The sequence below is a fragment of the Myotis davidii genome, unplaced genomic scaffold, assembly GCF_000327345.1.
Source record: "Myotis davidii unplaced genomic scaffold, ASM32734v1 scaffold455, whole genome shotgun sequence".
Classification (NCBI taxonomy): Eukaryota; Metazoa; Chordata; class Mammalia; order Chiroptera; family Vespertilionidae; genus Myotis; species Myotis davidii.
In genome coordinates, this window is record NW_006287459.1 from 1,769,052 (window position 1) to 1,793,496 (window position 24,445).

Below are 24,445 nucleotides of genomic sequence, written 5' to 3' on the forward strand. Positions count from 1 at the left end.
CCTCAGCCATAAGCCCCGCTGATGGCTGCCAGTACAGCGGTGGTGGTGGGAGCCTCTCATGCCTCCTCAGCAGCACTAAGGATGTCCAACTGCAGTTTAGGCCTGCTTCCTGCTGGCAAGTGGACATCCCCCGAGGGCTGCCGGGCTGCTAGAGGGATGTCTGATTGCCATCTTAGGCCCAATCCCCTGGGGAGCAGGCCTAAGCCAGCAAGTGGTCACCCCTGAGGGGTCCCAGACTGCGAAAGGGCACAGGCCGGGCTGAGGGACCTCCCTACCCCCGAGTGCACAAATCAAATTTTTGTGCACTGGGCCTCTAGTATTAGTATAAAACTGGTAAGACTGACTTTAAGGATATTTTCTCTCACGAATAATAAAGGCTATGTACAGTGTGGGGCAAAAGTAAGTTTACAGTTGTTCATGTGGAAAATAATATAATTATTAATAAATAATAATAATACAAGAATACACTCTGTTTTGCATACTCACAACTGTAAACCTACTTTTGCCTATCCTGTATTGTGGGTCCAATATCCAAATACACACACTTGGAAGCTATTGCATTTTTCCCATTAAAAGTAACTTTCTGCTCATTTTTTTTTTAATATTTTGCTTTAGAGCATATAACTTTTAAAGATCTGATGGGATTTTAGAAAATTATTATTTGTAATTTAACTTGTGTATAAATGCAGTGATGAAGTAATTCTATCTAATTAATCTCTTGGATTGCTTAAAAACCAGTGTATCATAAGCAAACGTATTAACAAGAATGGATTGTTAAAAACGTGGATTCACTAACTACTAGAATATAATTGGGCCAAATCTTCTAATGCTTCTAGGTAATGACTTATGATTTCAGATCCATGAAAGCTAGATACAATTTTCATGTTCTTAGGGGGAAACTATTAATTCCTGATTAATATAACACTGTAGAGAAAAGAATCAATAGAGATGGTTTAAACTTAGAATGTAGTTTAGGAAGGAAGACGCTTAAAGAATTTGCCCAAACTACATCAGTGCCTTGAACACTATTCTGCACCTCGGGTGCATTTATGTATATACATGCCTGTCACCTCGCCTAGACCCTGAGCTCCTGCAAAAGGGGATCTAGGACTGAATCATGTCTGTATTTCTAGCCTAGTATAGTTTCTAGCCCATGACCTCAATTTTCTCTAGGTGCAGTTGTAGGCCATCTGAGTCAGATTAGTCTGGGGAGTCTTGTTAACAGTTTAGATGACCAGAACACGCCCACAGATTTACTAAATTAGAATCTCCAGAGGTGAGCTCCAATCCAAGATGATAAGTACATGCAATGGGAGTGATAGAGCAAGGATAGAAACCAAGGCCCCCAGACCCTGCCCTCCACACATTGCTCATTTGCTGACATGCTTGTTAGCTACCCAAGGAACTTTCATTGGGCATCTACTAAGTGCCAGCTACTCTGGATGTGAAGATACATGAGACACATGGACAGTTACAAGCAGAAACTGTTGAGTTAGAAAGATTTGGTTTGAATCAGCCTTACTAACCATATGAATTTCAGCAAGTTACTTAACTCCTGTAAGCCCATTTCCTTTTTTGCAAAATAGAAATAATAGCTGTGTTATCAGATTGATGTTAATATTAAGTAAGACAATGCATGTAAAGTGCTTTGCGAAGTGCTTGTAATATAGTGTACTCTTAATAATGCTAGCTTTCTCCCCCTGTCCCCAATTAATGAGCTTACATTCCAGGCAGGGCTGAATTCTTGGAAAATAAGAAAAACTTGGAAATAAGGAAGAGATTATATAAGAGTTAAATTTTAATCTCCAGGGGTGTGTGTGTAAGAGGCAGCCAATCAATGATTTTCTCTCATTGTTGATGTTTCTGTCTCTCTCTCTCCCTCTCCCTTCCTCTCTGAAATCAATAAAAATATTCTATATAATAAAAGGCTAATATGCAAATCGACCGAATGGCTAATGACGGGTTGCTATGATGCACACTGAACACCAGGGGGCAGATGCTCAATGCAGGAGCTTCCCCCTGATGGTCACTGCGCTCCTATGGGGAGTGGGCCTAAGCTGTCAGTCAGACATCCCCTGAGGACTCCTGGGCTGCGAGAATTTTGTACACCAGGCCTCTAGTGTGTGTGTGTGTGTGTGTGTGTATACATATATATATACATATATATACATATCATATAACTCATACACACACACACACACACACACACACACTAGAGGCCCGGTGCACAAAAATTTGTGCACTCGGGGGACAGGGGGGTCCCTCAGCCCGGCCTGTGCCCTCTCACAGTCTGGGACTCCTCAGGAGATAACGGCCTGCTGGCTTAGGCCTGCTCTGGGTGGAAGAGGGCAGGCCCAACCCCTAGGTGCAGCCCCTGGTCGGGCTCAGAGCAGGGCCAATTGGGGAGTTGGGGCACCGCCCCCTGTCACACTCAAGGCAGGGTCGATGGGGATGTTGCGGCGCCACCCCCTATCACGCACAGAGCAGGGCCAATCAGGGGGTTGGGGCGCCGCCACTGTCACACACAGAGCTGCAAGGCGATCAGGGGATTGGGGAACTCCACCCTATCAGGCACAGAGCAGGGCCGGTCAGGGGGTTGTGGCCCCGCCCCCTGTCACACACTGAGCTGCAGGGCGATCAGGGGGTTTGGGCGCTGCCCCCCGTCACGCTGATCCCGGTGCCGGGAGGCCTCGCGGCTCTGCTGATCCCAGTGCTGGGAGGCATATTACCCTTTTACTATATAGAATAGTGGCCTGGTGCACGGGTGTGGGCTGGCTGGTTTGCCCTGAAGGGTGTCCTGGATCAGGGTGGGGGTCCCCACTGGGGTGCCTGGCCAGTCTGGGTGAGCGGCTGAGGGCTGTTTTCAGGCTGGGGGTGACTGAAGCTCCCAACCGTTCCTTTTTTTCTTTTTTTTTTTTCTTTGTTTATTCTGGGCCAGCTTTAGCTTTCAGGATTGGCTCCAGTTCTTAGGCCTCTGCTGCTGAAAGTAGGTTTCTGGCCTTTGCATACAATGTTGCTATTCTGCTGGCTGAAGCCCCAGACTAAAGCAGGTTTCTGGGGTTTTTTTAGCTTCTATATTTGTTACAATGTTCAAACTGCAGGCTCAGAGGCTTGCAGCGGCATGCAGGGAATGTTGGAGTCCTCCGTCACTGAAGCAAGCAAGCCCCATGTTAATTTCAAGCTGCCTGGCCGCTGGCTGCCATCTTGGCTGACAGTTAATTTGCATATCGCCCTGATTAGCCAATGGGAAGGGTAGTGGTCGTACGCCAATTACCATGTTTCTCTTTTATTAGATAAGGATATATGAGTTAGATTTTGTTTTATTACAAACCACCCTAAAGTTGGTGATGTAACTTTTACTAACTCACAGTTTCTTGGGTTGAACTCTGTTCAGCTCTGTTCTAGATTGTGTCATCTGGGCACACTCATGTTAGTGGCCAGCTGGTGGCCAGTGGCCTCGCCCACATATTAACAGGAACAAAGGTGGTAAGTGGGTCATGTGCACTCACATCTAGTAGACTAGCTTGGGCTCAGCACATGGTAGTAGCCACAGGGTTCTCAAGAGGAGTGGGAGTCCCCCGAGCAAGCACATTTGAAACCTCTACTCATGTCACGTTCACTAGTGTTTCATTAGCCAAGCAAAGCACGTGGTCAAGTCCAGATTCAATGAGTAGAGAGACTCCCCAACTTGCTGGGTGAAGGGGTGTGCATGAGGGAAGGAAAGACTTGTGGCCATTTTTGTAATCTTCATAGAAAGGGTTTAATGGCTACTTAAATCGAGTTTTATGCTGGGTGCTTTACAAGGTATTCATTTAATCTTCACAACGTTGTCTGACATGTGTGGCATTCTCAATTCAAAGAAGAGAAAACTCATGATTGGATAAATTAAGAGACTTGTGTGCATTTGGCCTAAATTATTTGCTTTAATTATGGCATGGCATTCTAGATGCTGCCTCTTGTTTCTTAGGTGATCAGGTCAGCTCATGAGAAGGAGTATCCTTTATTTAATGAAGACTTTTGGTTACAGATGGAGCTGTCAATTCTGGTCTTACTTTCCCATCTATACCTTGAACCGTTGGGTCATATAGTATTTATTTGGTATAGAAAAAAAATCTTAGCTTTACTATCCTTACTACTCTTTAAGACTTTCCAGAAGCTTATGAGGAGTGTTTTAGTGGGTTTTTGTTTGTTTTGCCAGATCACCTACCCAACCTGGATCTCACCGCATTTTGGACATGACTGAGCCTGTTCAGTGGGCCCGATACCACTGGCAGCGGCTGATGGGCGGTCCGAACAGGGGCGAGGATGAGAGACCATACAGCTATTCCTCGCTGCTTGCCTGCGGGAGCAAGTCCTCTCAGACCCCCAGACTGGCAGGCAGGCACCGGGTTGTGGTCCCCCACCTCCAGCCCTTCAAGGAAGAGTACGAGAAGTTCTCTGGAACCTACGTGAATAACCGAATACGAACGACAAAGTACACGCTTCTGAATTTTGTGCCAAGAAATTTATTTGAGCAATTTCACAGGTACTTTTAGTTTGGGGAAACATAACTGATTGTTTTTGTCATGCTAGATCAGTGGTTCTCAACCTGTGGGTCGCGACCCCTTTGGGGGTCGAATGACCCTTTCACGGGGGTCGCCTAAGACCATCGGAAAACACACATATGATTACATATTGTTTACAGTAGCAAAATTACAGTTATGAAGTAGCAACAAAAATAATTTTATGGTTGGGGGTCACCACAACATGAGGAACTGTATTAAAGGGTCGTGGCGTTAGGAAGGTTGAGAACCACTGCTTTAAGGTAAAGGGCCACTTGAATTTACCTTGTGAGCCAGTGGAGGAGTTTTTAAATCTATAAGATGGAGGAATGGAGGAAGTTCCTGAAAAAGTGGTTCTGAATAACATCAAAGCAGAAATTTGGTCTCAAGGGGAAAAAAAAAACCTCTCAAGCTTTTCTACTTATTTTGAACCTTGTTTGGATGTAAGGTTTGCCCATACAAATTAATTTCTGAAGGGTAGATGGTTGCATCATTTAACAAGTTATTTTTATAACCCACATCACTGAATTTCCTCTCAGTTTTTGAACTTTTGGAGAGAAAATAGTATTTCCTATTATGCTTTATATCATGTGTCACACGACTCAAGACGGTCACACTCCAATATTTACTGTTACATATTTAATACATACTATCTCTCATTTATTAAAGTATGCCTCGAGCTAGATGCTCACAGGAGTAATAAATTGTTGGTTCAGGTCTTTTAGATTTTGCTAGTTCTTCATTCTGTAGCACCTAAAATCAGCTAATAAACACTTGTAAGAAAACACCGGGAGGTTTTTTCGCCTCTGTTTGCTTTAGGCGTTTATGTGATCTGTTAACACCTCCCTGTGCGTGTTTGTTTGCAGAGCCGCCAATTTGTATTTCCTGTTTCTAGTGGTCCTGAACTGGGTGCCTTTGGTAGAGGCCTTTCAAAAGGAAATTACGATGCTGCCTCTGGTGGTGGTCCTCACAATTATCGCAATAAAAGACGGCTTGGAAGATTACCGGAAATACAAAATTGACAAGCAGATCAACAACTTATTAACCAAAGTTTACAGTCGGTAAGTGTAACAGGAGCTGTCCTCGGGAATACACATGTATCATTTAGAAACTTGCAGATTGTTACTTTTTCCCCCCCGTAGGTGTGACCAGGACCTTTTTTGTGGTTGTGGTGGTGGTGGTGATATTTTCAACTCATATGTATTAAAGACCTACAGTGAATTTAATTCATAGGAAAACAAAAGTGTATGAGACGTTGTCAACCCAGGACACAAGCCTCTATAACTTCTAAGTGAAACTGAAAGAATAAAACTTAAAACCATCAGAGGGAAAGCAAGCAGATAGGTTTTAATCCTAGATGATACCATTTGGGATCAGAAGAGGTTGGGGTATAAAAAATATGAATGGATATGGAGAACAAGATGGAATATGAAAAAGAGAAGACAAGAGCTGTTTGTGGAGAAAGGGATTCTGTAAAATGGAGGAAAATGTTCTTTGGGGGCACAAAAGAGGGTAATTAGAAGAGGTTGGGGTATGAAAAATATGAATGGATATGGAGAACGAGATGGAATATGCAAAAGAGAAGACAAGAGCTGTCTATGGAGAAAAGGGATTCTGTAAAATGGAGGAAAATGTTCTTTGGGGGCACAAAAGAGGGTAATAAAACCTTTCCACTGCAGCAACAGTTTAGGACTGTGTTAACCAGTATTTTTATTAAATGACTAGTGGTCCAGTACACAAATTTGTGCACATTGAAAGGAAATTAATTAGAAGAAATATTTTAATATCACTGTTCACCCTTTCTCTATAATAGAAATGTATAAAATGTTTAACTGCAGCAAGCAGTGTTTGACTATAGTCTGTGCAGTGAAAAAACCTGAAGTCATTTTCAAGGTCCACCATTTCTTACTCTTTTCAGTTGGGTCAAGCTTTTTCTAAATCTCCGTTGTCTTGCTTATGAAAAGAAAATAGGATTCCACTGAGTCTCCTATCCCACTTCAGGACTTCTGTGAGGATCAAATGAGATGCATGGGAAAACGCTTCACAGACATTTGGTTAAACTGTGATGTCATTACCCGGCGCCTACAGTGACCGTTTCCGAGCTGGCCATGGGGTCTTAGGAGCGTCGGCTGTGATTTGGTGGACTGTCGCTCTGGGGTGGTGGCAGGGCCTGTGTCCCACTTGGGGGAAGCCAAGTGTTGTGTTGTGGGCGCCAGGTCTGTGGTGCCATTTCTCTGTAAATGGCCAGTGAGTGTCATGGCAGCTCCTGCATTGAGCATCTTCCCCCTGGTGGTCAGTGCACATCATAGCAACCGGTCAGACAGTGAGAAGGACACTTAGCATAAATATATATAAATAAGTAGAGCTGTTAATATGGTGGTATAATGCTTTTTTTAATGTTGTACCTAGGTATTTATTTCATTTGTGTTTAATTACCCTTCCTTTCTGCCACATGGGAGCTCTCTGAGAGCAGATGTTGTGCCTTGTGCACTTCTGGATCCTTGACCCCTTGACCACAGGGTAGATGCAGAAATCACTTCATGTATGAATAAACCCATCAAATAGTAATTTTAATTTTATTCCAGATTTATGCTCAAATAACTTAATGGTTAAAAATCTCACAGGAAAAAAAAGGAGCTGAAAAATGTGTTTTAGTAGCTAATAACTAAAATTTCAGGTAAAGTAAGTTGTGAAATTTAGGTTTTATAATTCTGTGGCTTTCCTTTTAGCATTTAATGGATTAAAATTCATTCTAATACTTTGAACATGCTTTGAATTATATAGTGAAGCTTAAAAAACTATTGTATATGTTTTTAGCTAGATATTCTTTATAAACTTTGCTTTTTTTTTTAATTTTAGGAAAGAAAAAAAATACCTTGATTGCTGCTGGAAAGATGTTACTGTTGGGGACTTCATTCGCCTTTCTTGTAACGAGGTCATTCCTGCAGATATGGTCTTACTCTTTTCCACGGATCCAGATGGGATCTGTCATATTGAGACTTCTGGGCTTGATGGAGAAAGCAATTTAAAACAGAGGCAGGTGGTTCGGGGATATGCAGAGCAGGTAAATAACATGTCGGCAGTTGGTGACATTAACATTTTCTTTTTAGAAAATGACTAAGCTTACTGTCGCATGTACAGATAAAGAGATTTTAAATTTTATTTTTACCATTAAAAAATACAATCCCAGAAGGCTTAATACAGCTCCAATAGCAGTGGACGTATACTATATTTTGTAGGTAATAGGATATAATGACTTTGGAGTTCAAGCATTTCAGTTGGGCAATCATATATTTTTTGGAACTGAATTAAAGGCACCTAACAGGATTATTTTGACTTTGGGTGGTGGGCAAACAATGCAATATACAAATGATGAATCATAGACTTTTATACTTGAAACCCATATAATTTTATTGACCAATGTCATCCCAATAAATTTAATTTTAAAAGAATTATTTTGTAATTTGGGAAATTATTTTGTAATGGAAACAACCACCTTCTAATTTGTATTTCTTAAGCATAGACTTTATGCTATTAAAACTGGAGACATAAATACATTATTGTTCCTAAAAATCTATAGTTACGTATATACCAAGGCCTTTTAAGACTTTTGTAGCTTCTCCTGCCACAGAGCTTACCTTTGACAGGCTGTGGTGAGTGAATCAAGAACTTTGAAGTTGTATTCATTAGCATGAGTTTGAATGAATTCCAACTCTGCCATTTAATCACAATGAGACTTTGAGCAACTCACGGACATACTTTATGCATCAGTTTCTTTATCTTAAAATGCTGTGGGACTCAAGTGAAGTAATATATGTAAAAGCATCGTACAAAATGTCTAAATAGTGGTTTTCCTTCCCTTTCTTTAGAAGCACTTGAGATGAAGTATTTTAAAATGTAGTTGTCTTCTTTTAAATGAACCACTATTGGGTCAGATTTTCTTCATCTTATACTTGTAAGCCAGAAAATATGTTAGCCAAAGAATAAATACCCCTATCTTTAGTAAATTTCAACACCTGATGTCAGATTGGGCCCATCTTTCAACCTATGTATTTAGATCCTCTGTGATTGAGAGACCGCTGAACTTATTGTCATTGTCACTTTCATAAGCATTTCTGTACCTGAGATATTTGTAAAAGTCTCGTACAACTTGGAATTCTATTACATACCACTAAATATCTACTTTGAGAATGATGCCAGGTAATTAATCAACACACTTTGGATTCAATTAAGGGTGAGCACTCTGACATTCCATGACCTCAATTGTAATCCTGGCTCTAAATTTTGTCTTGTTTTGAGACCTTTAGCAAATTATTGACCCTCTTTGTGTCTTGCTCTCTTCATCTATTAATTAGACCTAATTATAGTACCACATGGGGCTAGGAAGAAGAAATTAACCAGTTAACTGCCACGATATTTTGAATTTAATTAAAAAAGGTCCGTCGCTTGTGTCTATAGACACTTATGGCATACATATGGTTAATTAATATATTTAAAGTGCATAATATAGATTCCAGTGCATCAAAAGAACTCAAAAATATTATTAGCAAATCAAATTATATGATCATAACTCACATTTTCCATATATATTAATATTTCACGAGCTGTATCAATAGCATTTTTTGTTAGCCATAAAGCCTCGTAAAAATAAAAAAGGAAATGTGATAGGGTTGGCTTGGATGGTTCTTAGTGAATCCATACCTATGTCTATAAAGGTATGGATTGGTAAAACTTTGCTTATTGGTTTTATAAAACATTCTAAAATTACTGTTTTCTCCATTAGAGTATTTTGTAAGATATTGATGTCTAGCTCACTTTTTAAATTTTAAATAAAATTTGCTGGGATCAAATGCATATGTGCTCAAAGTCTTCACATACACATTTACCATCAGAAAACACCTATATATGGTCGAAGAACAACAACGGTGTTTTCATCTTTTCAGTGCCTTCTAGATAAAAGTGTTTACTATATGAGTAGAAGCTCTCTTCTGTAGAGTCCTGCATGGATTCCAGTCCATGATTTGGACATTCCTATTGCCTGCCTATGTCTATTAATGCTCTAGGACCATCCTGATCCAATTTATTCATTCATAATTATGCCTATACTTTTCTTCATTTGGGCAATTTGTAACATAAACTTTGTGGCAAGGAAGCCTTAGTTTTACCTTAAGAAATGGTGACGGGAGAAATACTTAAATCTTAAGGGCTTACCCTTGAATCCTTCTTGTTTTACGATGTAAAATAATGCGTATAAATGTATGTTTTAGGACTCTGAAGTCGATCCTGAGAAATTCTCCAGTCGGATAGAATGTGAAAGTCCAAACAATGACCTCAGCAGGTTCCGCGGCTTCCTGTGAGTGATACGTGGCTTACCTTTGTGGCTGTGAGTGGAACTGTGTGTTGCAATTATATTTAACGCGAGGTTAAACTTTATGTACTTATATCCAAGTTAAATCACTCATGGTCAATATGTTTAGACAACTTATACATTTGGTAAATATTTACCTATGTATATTTTTAAAATAACAAAAAAACCTTGTTCTTCAGCTCATCCTAGAATCTCAGTGGTGCAAGAATCTCTTACATAAGCTCCACATTAAGCCCAAGACATGCTAGTTGTTTGGAAGGAGGTGTTTGGACAGAACTGACAGCTGAAGTGACATGATAGGACGGTCCTGCAGTTAGAGGAGCACACGGACAGTCAGGTTGGCAAGAGTTAGCCAATGACTTGGAAACACATCGAGAAGAAGAATGATGACAGTGTTCATTCTGGAGGCTTCTTGTGGTGTCCACATCCCTTTTGCATGAGCAGCTAGAATTTGGGGTCTTGCCTAATTTCATGCCTGTCTTATGCCACTAAGTGCTTTATGCTCTGAGCCAAGTTATTTACTCTTTTAGTTTCTTTATTTTTAAAAGGAGACAATTTGGCCTACTTCATAGGGGTAATCTTGTGATAAAATGGTAGAGAAAAGTTCCCAACTCATTTTCTGAGACCAGAATTATCCTTATACCATTACCCGGATTCCAAAATCATTCAAAAACATTTAAAGAAAGGCCACTATCCCTCATGAACCATATGTGCAAAAATTCTAACAAAATTATAGCAAATCACATCCAACAATATATAAAAAGGATAATACATCATGACCAGGTTTCGCATTTGAAAATCAAACTATGTGATTCACCATATTAAGAAACCATAATTAACAAATTAAAAAGGCAAGTCCCGGTGATCATTTCATAGATGTAGAAAAGTATCATTTCATAGATGTATAAAAAGTATTTGACAAAATTTAACTTTTGTTCTTGCAAACTGGAAATAGGGCACTTAAGAACCTATAGTTAGCATCATACTTAATGGTAATAGACTATGTAAATGCTCTCTCCCTAAGATCAGGAACAAGACATAGATATTCACTTAACCATTTTTTTTCAAACTAGAACTGGAGATTTTAGCTAGTGCAGTCAGATAAAAAAAGGAAAAAAAAGACATAAAATATTAAAGAAGTAAAACTTTTATTCACAAATGGTGTGATGGTCTTTGTAGAAAAGCTGATAAAAATCTATAAAAAAAAGCTACATGAAATAATAAGTGGATTTAACAATGTTGTAGGAAACAAAAAAGCAATATAAAAAAATTCAATTGTATTTCTGTATACTAGCAATGAGCAAATAGATGGAAATTTTAAAAATATAAAGACCTAAATTTAAAGTAGAGACATGTGTTATTCATGCATTAACTCAATGTTTTCATGTCAGTTTGCCCCAAATAGTTTTATAGATTTTGTGTAATCTCAGTAAAAATTCCAGCAGTGTTTTTTAGACATTAACATGTTTATTCTAAACATTTATATGGAGATGCAAAGGACCTATATTAACTAAAACAACTTTGAAAAAGAAGAAAGTTGGAAAGCTAACACCATCAGATTTCAAGACTTATTAGAAAGGTACAATAATCAAGCCAGTGTCATTTTGGCATAAAAATTGACCAATAGATCAATGGTAAATATTATGAAGTTCAGAAAGTAACACAGACATTTATGGACACATGGTATTTGATAAAGATGCAAAAGCAATTTAGTAAAGAAAGGTTAGTTTTTTTTAATAGATGATGCTGTAGCAATTGAATATCTGTATTTAAAAAAATAAATTACAATTTATACTTCTCATCATTAAAAAAATTACTTAAAAAAGGGTCCTATCCTTAAATGTAAACCTAAAATTATAAAATTCCTAGAAGAAAACATAGGGTCAATCTTCAGTACCTTGGGTTAGGCAAATATTTCTTAGCTACAAGACTAAAGTAGAATCCACAAAAGCAAAAAATAAAAGAACTTTATCAAATTTAAAAACTTTTTCTCTTCAAATGACACTGTTAATGAAAATGTCACAGAGTGGAAGAAAATATTTTCAATGTAGATATATATATATATGAGATAGGATTTACATTCAAAATATATAAAGACATCTCAAAACTCAGTAATAAGAATACAAACACTACAATCCTTAAAGTGGTCAAAAAATTTGAATGGACACTTCAGCAAAGAAGATACATGGATGACAAATATTTGTGTGAAAAGATCTAAGTTAAAACCACAGAGCACCAATGTTAACATTACAAAGAACAACTATAACAAATGGAGGTGAGGTTATAGAGGGATGGGAACACTCATACTGCTGGTAGGAATGTCAAATGGTACAATTACTTTGTAAAAACAGTTTGGAAGTTTCCTAGAAAATTAAACATACACCCACTGTGTAATCTGAATACTAGAAAACAATGGTATTTAGAAACTGTTGCATCTTTTCCCCAGCCAAAGCAGGCAACACTGAGATAGCAAAAGCAAATGGGCCAGAGCTTTGAAAACTTTCCTGTGAACTGCCTACCTTAGTACTCGAATCGAGAAAACGCAAAACCATGATTTTGATTTTTACAACCCCGCTTTTGCTATTTAAAAATGAACCTATATGCTGTCTTTCTTACAGAGAACATGCCAACAAAGAACGTGTGGGTCTTGGTAAAGAAAATTTATTGCTTAGAGGATGCACCATTAGAAACACAGAGGCCGTTGTGGGCATCGTGGTTTATGCAGGTTGGTTCTCACCATTGTCTCCTTTGTGCTCTTCTACAAGTTAGTGTTTTCCATTCACTCGAAACGTAGCCTTCAGAGGCAGAGAGGAAATTTTGTCTTGATAAGCTTAATCATTGGTCTCTGTTTTTCTAAATGGATTACAAAAGCAAACTAAATTAACAATATTTATGATGTACCTACTTGTTATGAAATTATCTGCCAGAGAGGTTTTAAAATACGATATTTGCTGCCCGGCTTTAATATGCACATTCTCTGACATATTGTGTTAACTTACACAGGCCATGAAACCAAAGCAATGCTGAACAACAGCGGTCCCAGGTATAAGCGCAGCAAATTGGAAAGAAGAGCGAACACAGATGTCCTCTGGTGTGTTCTGCTTTTGCTTATAATGTGTTTAACCGGTGCCTTGGGTAGGTAAAATTTCATTATTTGCAGACATCTTTTCAGCAAGATATTCATTTAAAAGCATTCACTTTCAAAAATTTATGAATATCTGACTTCTGTAAGGAAGGTTTTTTTTGCCAGCAATTCCGCCCCCCCACCCCCCTCCCAAATCCTAATCTCATTCTTTGGCCTGAAAAGCACTGATGTTAGTTATACTCAGTTATACATGAAACAGTACTTGGAACCAGGGAAGGGATCTAAGTAGAGAGGGACAGAGACAAGAGAATGTGTAGAATTTTGAATTTAAATTTGAATTTGTTTAAAAAACAAATCATTGGTGTTCAACAAAGTAAATACTTCATCCCTGTTTTTTTTAGAAATAAAGTTCTATATTTGAATAATATATATGTAGCATCCATTTGATATCTGTGTATTTTTTGAAAGGTCATGGAATCTGGTTGAGTAGATATGAAAACATACCCCTTTTTCATATCCCTGAGCCTGATGGGCATGTCATATCACCAGTGTTGGCAGGATTCTACATGTTTTGGACCATGATCATTTTGTTACAGGTAATTTCTGTTGAGCTTATCATAGAATTGTAAGACCTTTGCCACTTATTCAGCTATATTTAGTTACTCAACCTTTTTTTCCCCTTTAACATTTTTTAAATTGTTTGGTTCTTTTTAGGTCTTGATTCCCATTTCTCTCTATGTTTCCATTGAAGTTGTGAAGCTTGGACAGATATATTTTATTCAAAGTGATGTGGATTTCTACAATGAGAAAATGGATTCTACTATCCAGTGCCGAGCCCTGAACATCACGGAGGATCTTGGGCAGATTCAGTACCTCTTTTCTGATAAGACAGGAACCCTCACTGAGAATAAGATGGTTTTTCGAAGATGTAGTGTGGCAGGCTTCGATTACTGTCATGAAGAAAATGGTGAGTGTTGGGTGTCTATGATAACCTTAACATTGATCATTTTACACCCACTTAATGGTTTGATAATTCTAGCATAGAAGTGCCATATTTAAGCACTGGGTACTTAAGTCATCCAAATGGGCATTAAGCTTAATTGTCATCCATTCAGAAGGTAGTAGGTCAAAGTCCAGGAGTCTGCTGCCATGGTTTCTTTTAAAGGAAAGTGCATTACCAATAGAAGTGGAAGGTTGAGGTTGTAGATGTGACAATGCTATTGCATTATAAATGCTTTTGAGAATCTAATGAGAATAGAAACCATATTCCTAAGAAGTATTTTGAAAATATTTTCAAAGGGGCTACGGGCTCCCCCCTAATTCCAACATTCAGCCTGTTGGTATTTATTGATTCTTGGTTAAGAACACCTAGTCTATACTAATAAGAGGGTAATATGCTAATTAGACCGGATAGACAGGATGTCTTCCGGACATCCTTCTGAACAAAGCCACAGCAGCTGTGAGAGCCAAGGAGGGCCAGCAGCCGCGATGGCTGGCAGTGGCAGAAGCAGCGGGGATGATGGGGGCGGTGCCTTCCCCTGATCGGCCTGGTCGCCTCCTGCAGAGGGAGGCCAGACTGTGGCTTAGGCCCACTCCCCACGGGCAGGGGGGAGTGGATCTAAGCCATCAGTAGGACATCCCCTGAGGGCTCCCAAACTGTGAGAGAGGGCAGGCCAGGCTGAGGGCACCCCTCCAGTGCACAAATTTTCATGCACCAGGCCTCTAGTTTAAGAATAAGCAAGATGAGCTGAACTACGTGGTCTGTGGCCAGTGTCCATCTTCGTTTGTGCACTTAGATTAAACCAAGTGTTAAATAATCTGGTTATCAACCCTAATATTGTACCTTCCTTCTACATGTAGCAAGTATTTTCCTGGTTCATGATTTATCAGTGTATTGATTTTCTGTTGCTGTGTAACTAATTGCCACAAACTTAGTGGCTTAAAACAGCACAACTATACAATCTCATGGTTTCTGTGGGTCAAGAGTCTCTTGGGTTCTCTCACCACACTGAAATCTACTTGTCAGCTGGGGCTATGATCTTATCTGAGGCTCAGGAGCCTGGTCTCAATTCACTGCTTTTCTTGGCAGAATTGTGTCTTGAGGTTATAGGGCCCTGGTCCTGCTTTTCTGCTGGCTCTCAGCCTGGGCCATTCTGAGCTCCTAGAGGCAGCTGAACTCAGCATGGCAGTTCGCTTCTTCCTGGTCAGTGGCAGACCCTCTAGCTTTGAATCTGTCTTCTTCAGGGAAGTACTGACACCTCCTTTAAAGGGCTCACCTGATGAGATCAGATCCACCTGGATAGCCTTCTTTTACATTAACTCAAAGTCAGCTGATGAGGAACTAGACCACACCTTCAAATGCCCTCTACCTGTGCCCTAAAACATACTGTTATCATGGAAGTGAGATCCCGTCATTCTCACAAGGTGTCTACAAGGTGAACTTTGGGGGCTGTCATAGAATTCTGCCTACCACAGTCTATTACTGTTACTTTAAGAAGTCTCTTCTTGTTAGAAGTTTTACATTTTTATTAAATATTTTTGTCAATTATTATGAATATTAGTAAGATTATGACTATCATGATTTCTGCCAATAGTGTTAAACTTAGACATCTCACCTTACCCAAAATTAAATATATATATATATATGATACTTTTTTTCTCCTAGGGACATGTATTTTTAAGCCTGTTTTTATTGTTACTTGTGAGTGTGAGAGATAAAATGTTGAGTATTTATGACAATCACTATCTAAATGTTAAAAAAATAGCTAGTCATATTGAATATAATGATACTCTGCATTATGTCTCATCTTTTTTATTGTATCTTTTATTACAGAGGCAATGTTATAGAAAATTCAGATAAGCCAAAAGATAAAAATATTTCTAAAATATATTTTTATTAATTTCAGAGAGGGAGGGAGAGGGAGAGAGAGATAAAAACATCAGTGATGGGAGCGAATCATTGATTGGCTCCTCCTGCATTCCCCACACTGGGGATCGAGCCCACAACCTGGGCATGTGCCCTGACTGTGTATCAAACTCTGACCTCCTGGTTTATAGGTCGATGCTCAACCACTAAGCTATGCTGGCTGGGCCAAAAGAGGAAACATTTTAAGTCATCAGTAACCCTTTCTAAACAGAGTGGACCATTATAACATTTTAGTGCATTTCTTTTGAGTTTGTTTTTCATGCACACATTACTGTGTTTTTTAAACAAAAGTGGCATCACAGTGTGCTTTTAGTTTTATACCCATTTTTCTTAAGACCTTATCATGACTCCCTTTCCATATCTCCTTATTCTTTTAGTGGTTACTCTATATTGCATGTAAGAATTCCTGTAATTTGCCCTGACCAGTTTGGCTCAGTGGCTAGAGCGTCGGCCTGTGGACTGAAGAGTCCCAGGTTCGATTCCAGTCAGGGGCATGTACCTTGGTTGCGGGCACATCCCCAGTAGGGGGTGTGCAGGAGGCAGCTGACCGATGTTTCTCTCTCATTGATGTTTCTAACTCTCTATTCCTCTCCCTCCCTCTCTGTAAAAAAATCGATAAAATATATTAAAAAACAAAACAAAAAAGCCCCATCTTGGGTCCATCCGTCACCAACGCCAAGGAGCCCAATGCTTGTGAAAGGACCTTCTGTACTTGAGAGCACTCCTCCTCCACATGAGATGAGAGGAGAGAGAACTTCAACATGGCTTTCACATCCTTGGTCTCAATCAGATCATAATCTGGTATTTTGCAGCAGTAATCTATATATATAAAAGGCTAATATGTTAAGTGTCCCTCCTACCGTCCAACCGGTCACTGTGATGCACACTGACCACTAGGGGGCAGACACTTAATGCAGGAGCTGCCGAGCTGCAGTGACTTGGCAGTGGAGGTTTTCAGGTGATGCACCCTGAAACCAGAGAGGAGGAAGCCTAATTCTTCCCAGGGCTGCACAGTTCCACCTTTGGCTGTGGGTTATGTTGTCACTGAAGCACTGTGGACCCTGAATCTGGTTTACTGCACACTTGCATTTGGGTTCTACATCCTGTACGATAGCAACTTTGCAGAGTGCCCTCTTGCACTCCAGGACCCCTCAGGGGATATTGGAGAGCCAGTTTCAGCCCAATCCCCACAAGCCAGGTCGAGGGACCCCACCTGCCAGAGGGACCCTGCTCACTCTGCAGACACTGGGGAGGGACCACGGGAGGTTGGTTCCACGGCATGTCCAGCCCATCTCTCCCTGTCTTGCCCCGCTGGCCATCTTCTAATTAATTTCCTTTCAATGTGCACGAATCCGTGCACCGGGTCACTAGTTTTTCATAGAATACATGGTGGCAGGTACTGCCTTCGTTTTTGTATTGGTAGCATTTTTAAATTTATATCTGCAACATTTAAGAGGGCTAACACCAGCCTTCTCCCACCCAGTCCCTGAACATGCATGCTGCTGCCCAGTGGTGCTTCTCTTCTGCAGCTCCTCATGCAGAGAAGATACCCATTGCCTAGGAATCAAATGCCATCCTGACAACTATACTTGATAAGATACTTATTTGGGAACCATGAGTGTTGGACTACTTCTAGAAGGTGCTGACTTTGCCTGTGAGCACTTCTTGACCAGATACATCTAGAACTTCTGGTCTCTTTCTTTGCAATGGCTTAAAAATTAGTCCACGTGTACACACCACACACAAGGGGATGCGCGCGCACACACACACACACACACTGAATGCTGAAGGGGGTGATGGTAGAGGCCAGTTCTCCCAAGAACTTAATTCTGGGGAGACATATTATTAATTCTGAGACATTATTTTTGCTGAAATGAAAACAAGTTAACCCTTCAGGATTTTCTAGCAAAAGTATTGGCTAGGAGATATTACCATAAAGAATTTGGCCTCTTGGAAATAACTCCTTACACATATGTAATTAAAATAAATACATCTGACAAGACCATTTTATGTTTTAAAACTTAGAAATCTGGTCCATGGACTAAGCAGCATACAGACAACTAGCAATCCAACAAGCACATATATTTGTTGATTATTTACTGTGCATTCAGGACACTGGACATAATCATAAACAAGACAGATAAGGCCCCTGTTCTCCTGGGGCTTCTATTGGAGAAAATAGTCACAAAAATTAATTTTTAAACCAAGAAAAATATTAAATAGCAAAAAGTGCTTTGCAAAGAATTAAAAAGAGGTGATACGATATAGAATGGTTGAAAGCCTACTTTGGATTGGATGACTGGGCAAGGCCTCTCTCAGGGGGGACATTAGAGCCTAGATCTAAATTACATGATCTTGAAGTTCAGGGACAAGAGTCTTACAGTGAGGGGGCAGCTAGTCTAGCCCTCAGGCTGAAATGAGCTTACCAGTTTTCAAAGTAAAAGAAAGGCCAGTGAAGGGGGTTTTAGTGAACGTGTGGAAGGAGAGGCAAGAAAGCTAGAGAGGTCAGTGGATGTCAGGTAATTCTGAGTTACATAAGTCAAGAAAAGGGATTCAGATTTTACTCTGAGTGAACTGTGAAGTGACTGGAGAGTTTTGTGCAGGGAGTGATCCAATCTGGTTTATCTTTTAGGAAGTCACTCTAGCTACTATGTGAGGAATGGATTGCTGAGGGACAAGGAGACCAGTTATGAGGCTATTGCATTAGTCCAGTTGAGAGATGATGATGGCTTGGACTAAGGTAATGGAGATGGAGAGAAGTCAAGATATTTGGGATGTATTTTGGATGAACAAAGGACAGTTCTTGGTGATGATATGACAAGTGGGGCTGGGGAAGAAGAGAAGAATCAGGGAGAATCCTACATTTTTGGCATAAGTAACTATATAGTTAGGTACCGTTTACAAAGATGGGAAGACAGAGAAAGAGTAAGTCTGAGGGAGAAGAATAGGGGAGTTCTATTTTCACATGTCAAATTTAAGTTATCTATCATTTATTTATTCAACAAGTGTTTATTGAGTATCTTTCAACCACTGCTTTGGGCTCTGGAGATATCCAAAGCAGATAAAATGATCTGCTCTTTCAGAGTTTATATTAAAAATATAAGCAAATAAGATATACAGTGTGTAGATGATGGTAAGTGCTGGGATAAGATTTATAGTATATAGTGTAGTTAGATCTGGGAAATCTCCATTGACAAGGGGATCTAAGAAACTTGAGGAAAGTAATGGAGGGAGCCATACAGATATCTGCTGAAGAACCTAGACATCCAACTGGAAGCATCATATGAAGAATTGGATTCCAATTAGAAGTCAAAGTTGAAGGTATAGGTTTGGAGGTCATATGCAAAGAGATGCTATTTCAAAGACGGGACCAGATGACATTGCCAAGAAAGGGTTATAGGTGGAGAAGGGAGGGAGCTTCCACAGCAACCCAGTGTTTGAGGCTTGGGGAGGAGAGAAGACAGCTGGAGAAACTAAGGAGGAACAGCCTTTGAAGTAGGAGGAAAAAATAGGTACACATGGTGTCAGAGAAACAGGAAGAGCCATTTCAAGGAGAAAATAGTCAGCTCTGTTGGACATTGCTAAGAGTTCAAATAAAATACAGGCAGATGCGATCATTGGATTTGGTAACAGGAAGCTCTAAATGACCTTGACAAGAGCAGTGTCAGTGGAGAGACAGGGACAGAAAGCCATGAGATTCGTTGAGGAGAGATAGGTGTAGGTGAAAGGGTGGAGAACTCTAAGGGTGGAGTCCTTGAGAAGGCCAGAGGGTTGGATGGAGAGCTTGAGTGGAGGGTTTGGCATTTGATTCTTTATTCATAGTAGGAAGACAGAGAGTTTGGGTACAGATGCAGATAGGTTGGTTGATTCAATGATGGGAAAAGAAGAGAGTTCCTAACTGAATGCTTCTCCTTTTCTCTATGAGGTAAGTTCACTACCTAAGGGTATTGGGGGAGGGGCAGTTGGAGGCCAGGTTTGAAAAGGGAGGAGATGGTACGAAATAGCTGTTTTAAGTAAATGCCTGACATATTCAACTTGAAAGTGGTTCTTCTCAGGTACTGACGCCGTGTGATTTTTTCACCCCTCAGCCAAGAGGTTAGAGTCCTATCAGGAAGCTGTCTCTGAAGATGAGGATCTTGCAGACACCCCCAGTGGCTCCCTTGCCAATATGGCGAAACCGAGGGCCCCCAACTGCAGGATGGCTCATAACAGGCTCTTGGGAAGTAAATCCTCAAATCATCTTGCTGGGAGCTGCTCTGCTCTAGGAAGTGGAGAAGGAGCCGGCGAAACGCCTCATTCCAGACAGGCTGCTTTCAGTAGCCCCATCGTAAGTGTGAACGTGTGGCTTGACTCTTGTCCATCAGTAATGAGTAATGCCGGAACCTCCTCATAATTACAATAGAGCCAAATACTGTTGTCTTTTCAACCCGAGAAGCGACCACATAGTTGCAATTTAGTGTGCGTGCCATACATATAATTAAAAATATAAACAAACAATATCACAACCTCCTAATTTGGGGGATAACTTCCATGTTGAGAGAGAAAATATCATTTCTGGGGGGAAAAAAGGAATATTTCTGATTAGGGCCAATCATGTCTGAGCTTGAGGAAGGCTGCCTTCTGTAAGGACCGTAGCTCACTCTCAGGAAAGCTAACCAGAGTTAGCTTGTACACAGGTAAGTATGTGCAAATCATTGGTGCCCGCCAAGAGCTTATTTTTTATTTTATTTTATTTATTGTTAATTCTCACCCGGAGATATTTTTCCATTGATTTTTAGAGAGAGTGGAAGGGAGGGGGAGAGAGAGAAAGAGAAAAAGAAAGAGAGAGACAGGAAAACATAGATGTGAGAAAGACACATTGATTGGTTGCCTCCCGCAGGACAAGGATCAAACCTGCAACCCAGGTACGTGCCCTTGACTGAGAATCAAACCTGTGACCCCTTGGTGCCCGGACTGATGCTCACATTACTGAGAAACACTGGCCCGGGCTCTCACATTTATTCTGACAGTCCTTTTTGTAAACACAGCTTTGCTGACCAGAGCCCAGCTTTGGCCAGCTCTAACAGCCCTTTTATTATGGTTGCGGCACAGGCTCTCAGTCATGCAAGTCGTCAGATTCCCCAAATGAGGTATTTGGATTGACTCACATCAATAGCATTTGTTACAAAGACAGAAGCTGCAAACTTTTCATTAGTCTGAGGTCGACTTCAGAATGCAGTAATCTCTGTGTTCTGAAGCCAGTTGTTAGTCAGTGTAGAGATCATTGGTCCAATGAAATCATTAGCTTCCGAGATCTCTCACTCAATCCCAGATGCGTTCCATAGAACAGACCTCTCTGAAATATAAAATCTGAGAATCCTGTTCCTACCAGGCTCTTCTTGGAGATTCGCAGTACCCAGTCAGCTCTCTGAAAAGTGCTGCAATAAAGAAACCTGTTTCATTTAAACATTTTTTTTCAACGTATTTCAGTATGGAACTCTTTGTTTGGTGTGGGGGCTTGTTTTTTGTTTTGTTTTCTTTTGTTTGCTTACTATGTACTAACATTCTGAGTCTAATGTCACTTATCTCCATATTTTACTTTTCCCCTAATACTCCGGGAGTATTGCTCCAACCCATGGAGTCTGACAGGCACTAGCTGGTGGTTTAATCAGAGGCCCTGATAAAGATCATGCAACAAGTTTCCCAAGCATCCCTTGGTTGACTAAACATGGAGTGAGAAGTCTCAAACTTTACTTCTCTCTTCTACTGACTTTTAGGGAAGGGCTGTTCTCTGAGTACCGAGGCCCAGCCAGTCCCCAGCTCAGGGTTACTATGTTTGAGATGCACGAGGAAATGTGGGCAACTCATTTAGGAACAGCCCCCAGGCTATGAGAGCCTATGAACTCCATCAGTCTGCAACAAGATTCAAATTTTGCTAAGTCAGGTACCACAGGACAACAGATGTACAAGTATTTAGATGGAAATTTAAGAATGGTTTGTAACAGCAGATAACGTGGACCTTTAAAACCCATTGTGAGCCTGGCAACGTGAAGGTGAGTATCATTCAAGAAAGAAAAGGAACATTGCATCACTTGGGTTTCTGTTGTGCTGGTCTCATCCCACCCACTGTCTCCTTTACTTTATACAGCCACCCTCTGAGGTAGGCATTATTCTGACCATGATTCAGAAGCTCAGAGGGTGAAGCAAGCTGCCTGAGGCCACTAGCTAGTCTGCAGTGGACCTAGAACCTGAGCCCAAACCCATATGATTTCCAACCTGTACTCTCTTCTTACTAAGCCTGTGCTAGTTCTCACCAAACTCCTAAGCATAGAGTACATGCCACAGTCTTCTGAGTCTAATGTCACTTATCTCCATGTTTTACTTTTCCCCCTAAATCACCTCGGCTGGCTTTCATGCGTTCAGGATGCTTTGCCGGCCAACTGCATCTAGGACTCCCCTAGAAGACAATGGCATTTTTGTGAACTTGATTTGAAGTTCCTCATTTGACTCATCTGAAAAATTCCTAAGGCAGTTGATTGTATGTTACTGGATTATAAACAGATTTCTACTATAGTGTTCTTTACTAGAACTAGCACTCCTAAATAAGCGTGAGGAGTACTGTGTTAAACAAAATGGGGTATTTTTTTCAATAACAACTTGTTAGAGCCAATTTGTACAAAAAGTTTTTAAGAGGAGGGCGCAGAGTAGAGTTGCCATATAATTGTGATGATCTGAAATCTCTTGTCGGAACCCTCAGGCATGCCTCGTGGAATGTTATTAGGAAATAACATGTAGATTAAATATTTTTTTAGAAGAGTAAAGTTTACTGTGTCATGATTCATATGTTGTGGTTATAAAAGCTACTTCGCATTTAGATTTAAAACTCTCCTTTTTAGACATTTGTTATAATAACACTTTGTCTTATTGGATCTCCAGGAAACAGATGTGGTGCCAGACACCAGGCTTTTGGACAAATTTAGTCAGATTACACCTCAGCTCTTTGGCCCAGTGGATGAGACTCTCCCAGACCCACCACAGGAGAGTTTGTACATCATTGACTTCTTTATTGCTTTGGCAATTTGCAACACAGTAGTGGTTTCTGCTCCTAACCAACCACGACAAAAGGTAAGGTCTCTAATGCAAACAAAGGTCACCTTCCAGAAGAGAACTTTGGATTTAAATGTACCTGTACTGGTCTTGTTATGTGGATAATAATCCTATCTAATAAAAGAGAAACATGGTAATTAGCTGTACATCTGCTACCCTTCCCATTGGCTAATATGGGCGATATGCAAATTAACTGCCAGTCAAGATGGTGGCCGGCAGCCAGGTAGCTTGAAGCTAACATGAGGTTTCCTTGCTTCAGTGACGGAGGAAACCAACGTTCCCCGGCTGTCTTGCCAGCCTCTGAGCTTGCAGTTTGAAACATTGTTACAAATATAGAAGCTAAACAAAACCCCAGAAACCTGCTTTCAGCCAGCCGGGATCTCAGAGCTGGAGTTGAAACAGTGTTTCAATTGTAGAACCCAAACAAACCAGATACCTGCTTTCAGCAGCAGAGGCCTCAGAGCTGGAGTCACAGTTAAAGCTGGCCCAGAATAAAAAAAAAGAAAAAAGAAAAAAAGGAGCAGTTGGGAGCTTCAGTCACCCGCCAGCCTGAAAGCAGCCCTCAGCCCCTCACCCAGACTGGCCAGGCACCTCAGTGGGGACCCCTACCCTGAATGGTGTGTGACCAGCTGCAAACAGCCAAAATCCCCTCACCCAGGCTGGCCAGGCACCCCAGTGGGAACCCCCACCCTGATCTAGGACACCCTTCAGGGCAAACCAGCCTGCCCCCACCCATGCACCAGGCCTCTATTCTATATAGTAAAAGGGTAATATGCCTCCCAGCACCGGGATCAGTGGAGCTGAGAGGTCTCCCGGCACCGGGATCACCGTGACAGGGGGCAGCGTCCAAACCCCCTGATCACCCTGCAGCTCTGTGTGTGACAGGGGGCAGGGCCACAACCTCCTTATCCGCCCTGCTCTGTGTGTGACAGGGTGCAGCGCCCCAACCCCCCCACCCCACGGGCCCTGCTCTGTGTATGATGAGGTAGAACAATAACCTCCCCATTGGCCCTGCCCTGAGTGTGACAGTGGCAGCGCCCCAACCCCCTGATCGGCCCTACTCTGTGGATGATAGAGGGTGGCGCCCCAACCCCCTGATCCGCCCTGCTCTGTGCATGACAGGGGGGAGCTCCCCAACCCCCTGATGGGCCCTGCTCTGTGCATCACAGGGGGGAGCTCCCCAACCCCCTGATTGACCTTGCTCTGTGCGTGACAGGGTACGGAGCCCCAACCCCTCTGATGGGCCCTGCTCTGTGCGTGACAGGGGGCAGCACCCCAACCCCCTGATTGGCCCTGCTCTGTGCGTGACAGGGGATGGCGCCGCAACCTCCCCATCGATCCTGCCTTGAATGTGACAGGGCAGTGCCCCACCCCCCCAATCGGCCCTACCCTGAGCGTGACTGAGGGTGGCATCGCAACCTCCCAATCCACCCTGCTCT

At 41.3% G+C, this 24,445-nt stretch overlaps 1 protein-coding gene across 5 annotated transcripts in view; it reads left to right on the forward strand.

Annotated features, from left to right (window-relative positions):
* ATP10D (ATPase, class V, type 10D) overlaps positions 1-24,445 on the forward strand; it is a 75,695-nt gene that overhangs the window by 21,147 nt on the left and 30,103 nt on the right. For 4 of the 5 annotated variants that reach the window (XM_006759251.1, XM_006759250.1, XM_006759249.1 and 1 more), the window contains 10 exons: positions 4,199-4,525; positions 5,408-5,602; positions 7,401-7,605; positions 9,809-9,894; positions 12,528-12,634; positions 12,913-13,044; positions 13,463-13,590; positions 13,709-13,961; positions 20,009-20,247; positions 22,836-23,024. In XM_006759251.1, coding sequence (XP_006759314.1) covers positions 4,236-4,525; positions 5,408-5,602; positions 7,401-7,605; positions 9,809-9,894; positions 12,528-12,634; positions 12,913-13,044; positions 13,463-13,590; positions 13,709-13,961; positions 20,009-20,247; positions 22,836-23,024 — 1,824 coding nt within the window. In that variant the 5' untranslated portion in view covers positions 4,199-4,235. Of the gene's footprint in view, positions 1-4,198; positions 4,526-5,407; positions 5,603-7,400; positions 7,606-9,808; positions 9,895-12,527; positions 12,635-12,912; positions 13,045-13,462; positions 13,591-13,708; positions 13,962-20,008; positions 20,248-22,835; positions 23,025-24,445 lie in introns of those variants that run through there. The other variant, XM_006759253.1, reaches the window with a different exon arrangement.